Source organism: Tachyglossus aculeatus, chromosome 22 (genome assembly GCF_015852505.1).
Source record: "Tachyglossus aculeatus isolate mTacAcu1 chromosome 22, mTacAcu1.pri, whole genome shotgun sequence".
Taxonomy (NCBI): domain Eukaryota; kingdom Metazoa; phylum Chordata; class Mammalia; order Monotremata; family Tachyglossidae; genus Tachyglossus; species Tachyglossus aculeatus.
The window spans coordinates 41,697,377-41,709,892 of NC_052087.1; the positions used below are offsets into that span (position 1 = coordinate 41,697,377).

Consider the following 12,516-nt stretch of genomic DNA (forward strand, 5'->3'; position numbering starts at 1 on the left):
CTCGTCCCAATCCCACAGCACTTATGTACATATCTGTCATTATTTATTTTTATTAATGTCTGTCCCCACCTCTAGACTATAAACTCATTGTGAACTGGGAAAGTGTCAGTTATATTGTTATTTTGTATTCTCCCAAGTGCTTGGTACAGTGCTCTTCACACAGTAAGCGCTCAATAAATACAATTGGCTGACTGTCTGATATGCACCTCCCGGGCTCTGGCATGCTCTTCTCATTAAGTAACACTTGCTCAGGGGCACAGGCTGAGGGAGTGGAAAATTCTACCATTTCCAGAATCCATTTTGGCCCTGGTTTGAGTCCCATGTCCCTAAGCAAGCCAGTTAGCCCCGCTGGGCAAATCAACATGGGCTTCCTGGCCGGGGCTTGAAAGAAATTAGCAGGGGTCCTAAAAAAAATAATGAAATGAACATGTTAGAATATAAATAAAAATAGAAAACAATGATTACTCTAGACTGGAAGCTCACTATGGACAGGGAACGTGTTTGTTCAATCATCTAATCGTGTTTATTGGATGCTTACTGTGTGCAGAGCATTGTACTAAGCACTTGGGAGAGTAGACTGCAACAATAAACAGTTACATTCCCTGCACACAGGAAGCTCACAGTCTAGAGGGGGAGACAGACATTAATAAAAATAAATTAGAAATATGAACATACATGCTATATGTCTAAGAACTCTTTGTATTGTAGCCTCCCAAATACTCACTAGTGTGCTCTGTCCACAGTAACCGTTCAATAAATACCATGGATTGATTGATTGACTGATTGAGTAATTGACTGATTCACCTGTGCAGCCCCATGCTTCTGTGGAGGGGCAGGAAGATTTCCTCCTCGTCAACCTCTGTTCCATCAGGTTCCATCACGTGATTGTCAGTCAGTTAATTGTATTTATTGAGCACTTACTGTGTTCAGAGCATGGTACTAAGTGCTTCCGGAGAGTACAATAAAATATTGTAACAGACACATTCCCTGCCCAAAACGAGCTTACTGTCTAAAAGGGGAGACAGACATTAATTTTAATAACAAATTGTGCTAGGCTGGTCTTTCCTTGGGGATCCTGGGAGCAGGAAGAGGGTAACTGGCCAGCTGTTCCCTTCTGGGGTAGCTGATCCCTTTTATTCTAGCAATGTCTTTAAAGGGCAGCTCCTGGATTTGCCTGGACTTTCCTGGGTTGTCTAGACTGTAAGCTCAATGTGGGCAGGGAACGTGTCTACCAACTCCACTGTATTGTACTCTCCCAATTTTTAGAACAGTACTCTGCACACAGTAAGTACTCAATACGTACCACTGATCGACTGATTGACTTAGGTAAATGTTCAAAGCCATGCCTGGGCTGCCCTCATTGCCCAAGGCTATTTCTTTTATCATTTGTTATTTGTTAGGCACTTATTACGTGCCAGGCACTGTTCTGAGCACTGGCATAGATACAAGGTAATGAGGTTGTCCCACATGGGGCTCACAGTCTTAATCCCCATTTTACAGATAAGGCAACCGAGGCCCAGAGAAGTGACGTGTCTTGCCCAAGGTCACACAGCACAGGAAGGAGGATTTGGTTTCTACTGCTGTAGTCTGTATCGGCCCCCATATCTCAAGGTCCCTCCCCTTCACATTCAATCATTCAATCATTCATTCATTATTGAGTGCTTACTGTGTGCAGAGCACTATACTAAGCTCTTGGAGAGTACAGTTCAACAACAGAGACAATCCCCAAGCTCCCCCAACACACATCTCTCACTGCAGTTGCATCATCATCATCCTCAATCGTATTTATTGAGCGCTTACTATGTGCAGAGCACTGTACTAAGCGCTTGGGAAGTACAAATTGGCAACATATAGAGACAGTCCCTACCCAACAGTGGGCTCACAGTCTGAAAGGGGGAGACAGAGAACAAAACCAAACATACTAACAAAATAAAATAAATAGAATAGATATGTACAATAGATATGTTGCAGTGACTGGCCTATCCCTGCTGAGGCCAGGGGGGCTTAGATCAGGTCCTCTGACAGCAGGGAAGAGGGGTGGTAGTAGTAGCCACAGGCAGGCAGCTTCTCCACAGAAAACACCCTGGAGAGAGATTCCCCCGGAAGCCAAACACCTGGAGGATAGAAAGGGGAGGCTATCGACATTCAAGTTCTCCTCGGTTCGTTGCCCGTCTTTCTTGAGTTTGGTCCTGCTTTCTTTTAGGCCCTGGGTGGGTGAGCCAGGGCTTGATTTCTGATTGAAGGAAGGTGGGGCTGTGCAAAGGGGAAGGTGGTTTATCAAGCTCCTCTGCTTTTCCTACCCTTCAAGCAACCGCACAACATTCTGCAGCGGCGCCTCATGGAGACCAACCTGTCGAAGCTCCGGAACCGGGCCCCTTGGGCCCCGAAGGGCGAAGCGGCCAACAAGGCATCCAGGGGCCACCAGGGCAAGCCTGAGGGGCTGAAGAAGGTGGAGGAAGAGGACATGATTCTGGTGTCCTGCCAGGTAATGTCCCAGCGGCTTTCCCGGTTGGTGTCTTGGGGACAAAGGCAGTGGATTCTGTGCAGACCCTCTCTGCAGGTTGAGGGATCCTCAAGCAAGGAGGACCTGATTCTCGCCTAAGTATTCTCCCTCTGGTTCCCTCAGCAATAGGGAAAAGGTCCAGGGTGTGTCAGAGTCATGTCGCTTTAGAAGTCAGGGTCCAGAGAGCGTGCTCTCTCCCTCGCTAATAATAATAACTGTGGTATTTAAGTGCTTACTATGTCCCAAGCTTTAAGCAGTGGGGTAGAAACAGGATGATCAAATGATACAGATGATTGCCGTGCCGCTACCTTCCCTCTCTCTTCCTCTCTCGGCTTTGCTTGCTGCTCTTTCTGTCAAATAATAGCCTGTTTTTTCCCCATAGTGCTTTGGGAAGGATTTGAAAGCCGTGGTGGACACTGGCTGTCAGTATAACCTCATCTCCTCTGCCTGTTTAGACAGACTAGGGTAAGTAACCCAAGTCACGGATTAATGTGTCGTATTAAGTAGGGACTCCAACTCACTTCTGGGCTCTATCTCTCTATGGAAACCCTATCCTGGGGGACAGTGGGGCTTGTTGGGGTGTAGGAGAGGGGAGTCAAAACTTAAGGCTTTGCCAGTGTGGGAGGAGTGGAGAATTCCAGTCAGTGCCCTGTCTGGGCAACTTCTGAATTCCTGCCAACGGGGTTCATACTCCTGAGGGGGCCTCTAGACCGTAAGCTCGTTGTGGACAGGGAATGTGTCTGTTTATTGTTATAGTGTACCCTCCCAAATGCTTAGTACAGTGAACCCCACGTGGGACAAACTGATTACGTTGTATCTAACCCAGTGCTTAGAACAGTGCTTGGCACGGAGTAAGCGCTTAACAAACACCATAATTATTATTTATTCATTCAGTCGTATTTATTGAGCACTTACTGTGTGCAGAGCACTGAATTAAGCACTTGGGAAGTACAAGTTGGCAACATATAGAGACGGTCCCTACCCAACAATGGGCTCACAGTCTAGAAGGGGGAGACAAACACCAAAACAAAACATGTGGACAGGTGTCCAGTCGTCAGAACAAATAGAATTAAAGCTAAATGCACATCATTAACAAAATCAATAGAATAGTAAATATGTACAAGTAAAATCAATTGAGCAATAAATCTGTACAAACACATATACAGGTGTTGTGGGGAGGGGAAGGAGGTAGGGCGGGGGGTATGGGGAGGAGGGGAGGAAAAAGAGGACTCAGTCTGGGAAAAAGGGGGCTCAGTCAGTAATAATCATGATTATGATTATTGTTACTATTATTACAGTGCTCTGCACACAGTGAGTGAGAAGCAGCATGTTTAGTGGAAAGAGTATGGGCTTGGGAGCCAGAGGTCATGGGTTCTAATCCCGGCTCTGCCTCTTATCAGCTGTGTGACTTTGGGCAAGTCACTTAACTTCTCTGTGCCTCAGTTACCTCATCTATAAAATGGGGATTTAGACTGTGAGCGCCACGTGGGACAACCTGATTACCTTGTATCTACCCAAGCACTTAGAACAGTGTTTGGCACATAGTAAGTGCTTAACAAATACCATTATTATTATTATTATTCGTAGTAGTAGTAGTAGTAGTAGTAGTAGTAGTAGTAGTAGTAGTAAGTGCTCAATATGATTGATTGAATGAATGAATATAGTGCTCTGCTCACAGTAAGTACTCAGTAAATATGATTGACTGACTGAATGAGTGTGGAATCTGGGGCCCTAATAGGTGTGGGTAACTTGGGAGAGACCAACAGCAAAGACTTAAGGAGCTACCTCATAACTGCTAAATTGGTTGAATTTGGGTGGATTAATGCAGCCTGGCAGATAAATAATTTACCAGTCAGCAGAATGTTTAACTATTTAAGCATCAGAATGAGCCCCTTCCTTCCTCTCCCCCTCTCCATCCCCCCCCGTCTTACCTCCTTCCCCTCCACACAGCACCTGTATATATGTTTGTACAGATTTATTACTCTATTTTACTTGTGCATATTTACTATTCTATTTATTTTGTTAAGGATGTGCATCTAGCTTTAATTCTATTTGTTCTGACGACTTTGACACCTGTCCACGTGTTTTGTTTTGTTGTCTGTCTCCCCCTTCTAGACTGTGAGCCCGTTGTTGGGTAAGGATTGTCTCTACATGTTGCTGACTTGTACTTCCTAAGCACTTAGTACAGAGCTTTGCACACAATAAGCGCTCAATAAATACGATAGAATGAATGAATGAATATTTCCCCTCCCAACATGGGGCATAGCCTGTGCTATCTGGAGCTCCAAGGAATGTTATTAGGATTCTTCCCTTAGGCCGCTCCCAGGCTGCCCTTCTTCTCTAGGTCCCAATTCAAGGGGATCTGGTAAAGATAGGCCCCTCTCTGGCTTGTTTTTTTTTAAATGATATTTGTTAAGCACTTACTATGTGCCAGGCACTGTACTAAGCACAGGGGTAGACAGAAACTAATCAGGTTGGACCCAGTCCGTGTTCCATATTCATTCATTCAATCATATTAATTGAGTGCTTACTGTGTGCAGAGCACTGTACTAAGCGCTTGGGAAGTACAAGTCGGCAAATATAGAGACGGTCCCTACCCAATAATGGGCTCACAGTTTAGTAGGGGGGAGACAGACAACAAAACAAAACATGTGGACAGGTGTCAAGTTGTCAGAACAAATAGAATTAAAGCTAAATGCACATCATTAACAAAATCAATAGAATAGTAAATGCGTACAAGTAAAATAAATAGAGTAATAAATCTGTACAAACATATATATATATATATATATATATATAGGTGCTGTGGGGAGGGGAAGGAGGTAGGGTTGGGGGGATGGAGAGGAGGAGAGGAAAAAGGGGGCTCAGTGTGGGAAGGCCTCCTGGAGGAGGTGAGCTCTCAGTAGGGCTTTGAAGGGAGGAAGAGAGTGAGCTTGGCGGATGTGTGGAGGGAGGGCATTCCAGGCCAGAGGGAGGATGTGGGCTGGGGGTCGACGGCGGGACAGGCGAGAACCAGTGAGGAGGTTAGCGGTAGAGGAGCGGAGGGTGCGGGCTGGGCTGTAGAAGGAGAGAAGGAAGGTGAGGTAGGAGGGGGCGAGGTGATGGAGAGCCTTGAAGCCGAGAGTGAGGAATTTTTGCGCTCGGAGGGTCGCATCACAGTCTTAATCCCCATTTTACAGATGAGGTAACTGAGGCACAGAGAAGCGAAGGGACTTGTCCAAGAACACACAGTGTGCAAGTGGCAGAGCCGGGATTAGAACCCAGGTCCCTTGGGCTCCCAGGCCCACGCTCTAGCCACTAGACAGTGCTCCTTCCCTTTGGATTGTTTTTTCTCTTTTGGGCCCCAGAAACAGAAGCTGTAGCCCATGTCATGGGGGCTGAGGTTTTCTGAGACACATGACATATTATGAAGCAAAAAAACCCCCAAATTATGAACATAATTAGGCCATAGATTGCAATGTCTCCAAGGAACCACTCCGCCCCAGAGTAATTAATAACCGCTTCTGAAACTCCGTAATTACTTTTCTGTTAGATGGGCTCTAATGGCAGAGAAAGTGCAGTGCTCACTAGAAACTGCTGGGTAAATCAGAAGTGTTGGCACTAAAATGTCTATAATTATGTATTTACACATCAGCTCATAATAGCTGCAATGGTATCTATTTCCATCAGCTTACATAACTGACGAGATTTTGTATTCATTGTTTTCAAGTCTCCTCTCCCCTCCTCCCTCTGGCCTCCCCCTGCCTCCTGCAATTACTCAGAAATCTGTTTCACTCTCTACTTATCGTACTGATCCCATCTCTAGACAGCCAGACAGGCCCGGTCCGCATTTCCTAATAATAGAGAAGCAGCGTGGGCTAGTGGATAGTGCACGGGCCTGGGAAATGGAAGGACCTGAGTTCTAATTCTGGCTCTGCCACTTGTCTGCTGTGTGACCTTGGGCAAATCACTTCATTTCTCTTTGCATCTATAAACTGGGGGTGAAGACTGTGAGCCCCATGTGGGATGTGGAATGGGTCCAACCTGATTAGCTTGTACCCCTGTAGTTGATACAGTGTCTGGCACATAGTAAGTACTTGACAAATACCACAGAAAAGAATCAAAACACCCATTTCCTCACCTAAAGGAGCTTCAAGTCTTTGCCCAGGCCCCATCCACCAAGCTAGCTCTCTTCCTCCCTTCAAGGCCCTACTGAGAGCTCACCTCCTCCAGGAGGCCTTCCCAGACTGGGCCCCTTCCTTCCTCTCCCCCTCATGCCCCTCTCCATCCTCCCATCTTACCTCCTTCCCTTCCCCACAGCACCTGCATATATGTATATATGTTTGTACATATTTGTTACTCTATTTATTTTACTTGTACATATCTATTCTATTTATTTTATTTTGTTAGTATGTTTGGTTTTGTTCTCTGTCTCCCCCTTTTAGACTGTGAGCCCACTGTTGGGTAGGGACTGTCTCTATATGTTGCCAACTGGTACTTCCCAAGCGCTTAGTACAGTGCTCTGCATATAGTAAGCGCTCAATAAATACGATTGATGATGATGATGATGATGATATTCAGTGAGGTGGTGAGAGCCCATGGAAGCAGAGTGAGAGAGCAACCCCTGATGGAGAAACAGCATGGCCTAATGGCTACGGCGCCGGCACGGAGGTCAGAAGGACCTGGGTTCTAATCCCGGCTCCTCCACTAGTCTGCTGTGTCACTGGAGAAGCAGCGTGGCTTAGTGGAAAGAACACAGGCTTGGGAGTCAGAGGTCGTGGGTTCTAATCCCGCCTCTGCCACTTGTCAGCTGTGTGACTTTGGGAAAATCATTTAACTTCTCTGTGCCTCAGTTACCTCATCTGGAAAATGGGGATTAAAACTGTGAGCCCCACTTGGGACAACCTGATTACCTTGTATCTGCCCCAGTGCTTAGCACATAGTAAGCACTTAACAAATGCCATTATTATTATTACTTAACTTCTCTGCCTCAGTTACCTCATCTGTATAATGGGGATTAAGACTGTGAGCCCCATGAGGGACATGGACTGTGTCCAGCAGGATTAGCTTGTATCTATCCCAGTGTTTAGTATAGTGCATGGCACATAGTAAGGGCTTAACAAACATCATTAAAAAAAAATTAGCCATTGGGAGGGGCCCAATGGGGAAAGCTGAGCATCTTGCCTTTGTCAAGTGTTTAATTTGAACTGGCAGTGGGTAAGGGGGCTACGGAAAGAGCTGTGGCCATGGGCAGCTTCCCGGGACCTGGCATGGAAGTTCACTTGGCATAAATCAATCTGTCAACAAAGTTTTTCCTGAGGGCAAGTACCACTGCAGAGCTCTTACTATGTGCAGAGCACTGTACTAGATTGTACTAGGCTGCAGAATGGCTTAGTGGAAAGAACTTGGGCTTGGAAGTCAGAGGACGTGGGTTCTGATCCCGGTTTCGCCACTTGTCTGCTGTGTGACCTTGGGCAAGCCATTTAACTGCTCTGTGCCTCAGTTACCTCATCTGTAAAATGGGGATTAAGACTGTGAGCCCCACATGGGACAACCTGATTAGCTTGTATCCACCCCAGAAGGGATTGGGAGAAGAGGAAAGGAGGGCTTAGTTGGGGAAGGCTTCTTGAAGCAGCGTGGCTCAGTGGAAAGAGCCTGGGCTTTGGAGTCAGAGTTCATGGGTTCAAATCCCGGCTCCACCACTTGTCAGTAGTGTGACTTTGGGCAAGTCGCTTCACTTCTCTGGGCCTCAGTTACCTTCTCTGTAAAATGGGAATGAAGACTGTGAGCCCCCTGTGGGACAACCTGATCACCTTGTAACCTCCGCAGTGCTTAGAACAGTGCTTTGCATATAGTAAGCGCTTCATAAATGCCATTATTATTATTATTATTCTTGGAGGATATATGTCTTCAATAAGGCTTTGAAGGTGGGGAGTGTAATTGTCTGTTGGATATGAGGAGGGAAGGCATTCCGGGCTAGAGGCAGGATGTGGGCGAGAAGTTGGCAGGGAGATAGTCGAGATCGAGGTATAGTAAGCATTCAGTAAATACGATCGACTGAATATCTGATTAGGAAAACAGCTAATGAGGTCATCAGGTCAGGCAGGCTCTCCGGGTTTTGGGTTTCCTTCTCTGCTGCAGGTTGAAGGAGCACGTCAAGTCCTACAAACCCGAGGGGGAGAAGGCCTCCCTGCCCCGGCATCTCAGAGTTACTGGCCAAATCGAGCATCTGGCCCTCACCCTGGGCTCGCTCCGCCTCGACTGCTCAGCCGCTGTCATCGGTGAGTGACAGAGCCCCGAGTCCAGCTAGGTCCGGCCCTGCTCACGCTCACTCACTCCCTGACCAGCCAGGCCCCCAAGACCTCTTTCAGTCAATCATTCATTCAATCCAATTTAATGAGTGCTTACTGTGCACAGGACACTGTACAAAGTGCTTGGGAGACTACAAAATAACAAAAAACAGACAGATTCCCTGCCCACAACAAGCCTATGGTTTAGGGGGGAGATAGACTTTATTATAAATAAATTAAGTACAGATATTCATTCATTCAATCGTATTTATTGAGCACTTACTGTGTGCAGAGCACTGTACTAAGCGCTTGGGAGGTACAAGTCGGTAACATATAGAGACGGTCTCTACCCAACAACGGGCTCGCAGTCTAGAAGGGGGAGACAGACAACAAAACAAAACATGTAAGATATGTACATAAATGCTGTGGGGCTTGGAGGGGGGGGGTGAATAAAGGGAGCAAGTCAGGGTGATGCTTAAGGGAGTGAGAAAAGAGGAAAGAGGGGCTTAGGGAAGCCCTCTCGGAGGAGTTATGCCTTCACTAAGGCTTTGAAGAGGGGGAGAGTCATTGCGTGGCTCAGTGGAAAGAGCCTGGGCTTTGGAGTCAGAGGTCATGGGTTCAAATCCCGGCTCCGCCAGCTGTCAGCTGTGTGACTTTGGGCAAGTCACTTCACTTCTCTGTGCCTCAGTTACCTCACCTGTAAAATGGGGATTAAAACTGTGAGTCCCCTGTGGGACAACCTGATCACCTTGTAACCTCCCCAGCGCTTAGAACACTGCTTTGCACATAGTAAGCGCTTAACAAATACCATGATTATTATTATTATTATTATTATTATTATTATTATTATTATTATTATTATTATTTGAGCAGGGAGGGCGTTCCAGACCTGAGGCAGGATGTGGGCAGGATATGTTGCAAACTTGTACTTCCCAAGCCCTTAGTACAGTGCTCTGCATACAGTAAGTGCTCAATAAATACTATTGAATGAATGAATGTGGGCAAGGAGTCCGCTGTGAGATAGACGAAATTGAGGTACAGTGAGAAGGTTAGCATTGGAAGAGTGAAGTGTCCGGGCTGGGTTGTAGTAGAAGAATAGTGTGGTGAGGTGGGAGGGGGCAAGATGACTGAGGGCTTTGAAGCCAATGGTGAGAGTTTCTGTTGCCCAGCTGATCGCGGGCCAGCTTGGGACCAAGGGGACTAATCAATTCCTGTGTCAGGGCAGCCGTTCCCCTGTCGGTAAGTGGAGGTGCGCTTTCTATGTGCCAAGCACTTATGTACTAAGTGCTGGGGTAGATAGAAGATAATCAGGTGGTTCCATCCGGGGCTGACAGTCTAAGGGGGAAGGAGAACAGGTGTTTAATCTCCATTTCATAGGCAAGATAAAACTGAGGCACAGAGAAGCTGAGCGATTTGCCCAAGGTCACCCAGCAGGCAAGTGGAAGACCTGAAAAGGCCAGAGGGGCCCCCTCCCTCAGAAGATATGAGGAATCCTCAAGGGATCATATGTGCCGATCAGCCCTTGGGGAAGCGTTCAAATATACATTGTAATGGTCTTCTATCCCTTTTCTCTCCAGACGATAATGAGAAAACCCTGTCTCTGGGATTACAGACGCTCCGATCCCTGAAGGTAGGAGCCGCTCTGCCCTCCTCCATCACCAGTGCTTCCCGGGGAGGGTCATGCGTCCTGTCCCGGGGCGACCCCTGGACTGGACGGTTGTGTGGTCCTGCTTGTTTTCTCAGTGCATCATAAATATGGAGAAGCGGCGCCTCGTGGTGGGGAAGACAGACAGGGAGGAAATCCCATTCGTGGAGAGCAAGGTCTCCTCGAATGAAGACAAGTAAGTACCCCAGTGACCTTGCCCACTGTGGTCAGAGCAGCCCCTGCAGCCATCCCACCACAGCGTCAAGCTCAGGGTAAGGCACCCGCCAGACTTTCTGCTCCCGGGAGGGCCCAGGGTGGTGGGCCAATCTGGTGAAGGCATCCTCTCAGCCTGACAATCCTCTCCAGCACCCTTGGTGACGATTCAATCAATCAATCAATCAATCAATCAATTGTACTTATTGAGCACTTACTGTGTGCAGAGCAGTGTACTGAGTGCTTGGGAGAGGACAATACAACATTCATTCATTCAATCATATTTATTGAGCGCTAACTGTGTGCAGAGCACTGTACTTAGCGCTTGGTAAGTACAAGTTGGCAACATATAGAGACAGTCCCTACCCAACAATGGGCTTACAGTCTAGCCCATTGGTAGACATATTCCCTGCCCACAATGACTTTACAGTCTAGAGGGTCTTTTAGACTGTGAGCCCACTGTTAGGTAGGGACTGTCTTTATGTGTTGCCAACTTGTACTTCCCAAGCGCTTAGTACAGTGCTCTGCACACAGTAAGTGCTCAATAAATACGATTGATTGATTGATAGAGGGGAGGCAGACATTAAAATAAATAAATTATGGGTATGCGCATAAGTGCTGTGAGGTTAGATAAAGGGTGCAAATCCATTTGCAAGGATGATGCAGAAGGGAGTGGGAGAAAAGGAAATGAGGAAATGAGTCGGTCAAGGTCTTTAGGAGGGGTTGTGCCTTCAGTAAGGTTTTGAAGATGGAGAGAGTCATTGGCCGACTTGACACCTGTCCACATGTTTTGTTTTGTTGTCTGTCTCCCCCTTCTAGACTGTGAGCCTGTTGTTGGGTAGGGACCGTCTCTATATGTCGCCGACTTGTACTTCCCAAGCACTTAGTACAGTGCTCTGCATACAATAAGCGCTCAATAAATACGATTGAATGAATGAATGAATGAAGAGGGAGGGCTTTCCATGCCAGAGGCAGGACGTGGGCGAGAAGACAGCGGTGAGCTAATCGAGATCTAGTCTAGCTCATAGTAGCTCGGCATTAGAGAAGTGAGGTGTGTGGCCTAAATTGCAGTAGGAAATCATTCAGCTTATGGTGGCTCTCAAAGGGGGTTGGGCCCAGGGTGGCTTCCTCTGTGCCCCGCATTGCCCGAGATAGGAGGGTGAACCGTTGCCATGGGACCCAAAACAGGAGAGGATGGTTCTGCTTTTGAAAGGGGATTCAAGCTTAACATTAATTACCCCTATTTTCTTCTCATTTCAGCACTTCTGAGGCGTAATGACAATGTGCGACACACACACACACACACACACAAGCACACCACACATCTCTACACACACATACACTCTCTCTCTTTCTCTCTGTCTCTCTCAACACCCACACCAGCCTGGCAGCTCAGAAAACCACCGAGCTCAGTCCAGATGCGGCAGAGAGCGGCAGCCGCGTGCCGTATCGATGACGTCTTTCCGTGTGAGCCCGCAGTCAGTAACTAGCTTCGGGGAGCCGGAGCCACTGCATTAGAGATCTCGTATCGTCTCACCTCCAGTTTTGATATTTAATCGCGTGCTTGATTTCCGAATTGTTCACACTGCCCTGTTCTGACTCTTTTCTCCTGTGGAAAGAGTCAGGGCGATGCCCTTGAATAGCTATTTTCTCTAGGCCGAGTTTTATTTAGCCGTGAGTGGAAGCTTCCAGGATTAGACTTTTTACACTAGGTGTGGTGTGCTTAATTTTCCGGTGGCTTAAGTATTAAAAAGCAGTCGATTGATCTCATTCCATAGAAAGAACCCAAAATAGACTAACACCTTCACCTCCTTCTGGAAAGGGTCACGCATGGGGAGAAGAAGCGTTGGTGAGACAACAAAGGAAAGAGGGAGAACAGGCTTGCT

At 47.1% G+C, this 12,516-nt stretch overlaps 1 protein-coding gene across 1 annotated transcript in view; it reads left to right on the forward strand.

The window, feature by feature from the left end:
• Positions 1-11,930, forward strand: part of NRIP3 (nuclear receptor interacting protein 3) — a 33,212-nt gene extending 21,282 nt beyond the window's left edge. Inside the window, exons 2-7 of the mRNA XM_038764823.1 lie at positions 2,309-2,485; positions 2,886-2,968; positions 8,624-8,763; positions 10,350-10,402; positions 10,516-10,613; positions 11,891-11,930. Of these exons, the coding sequence (XP_038620751.1) occupies positions 2,309-2,485; positions 2,886-2,968; positions 8,624-8,763; positions 10,350-10,402; positions 10,516-10,613; positions 11,891-11,906 (567 nt within the window). The 3' untranslated portion in view covers positions 11,907-11,930. The remainder of the gene's footprint in view (positions 1-2,308; positions 2,486-2,885; positions 2,969-8,623; positions 8,764-10,349; positions 10,403-10,515; positions 10,614-11,890) is intronic.
• The last annotated feature ends 586 nt before the right edge of the window (positions 11,931-12,516 follow it).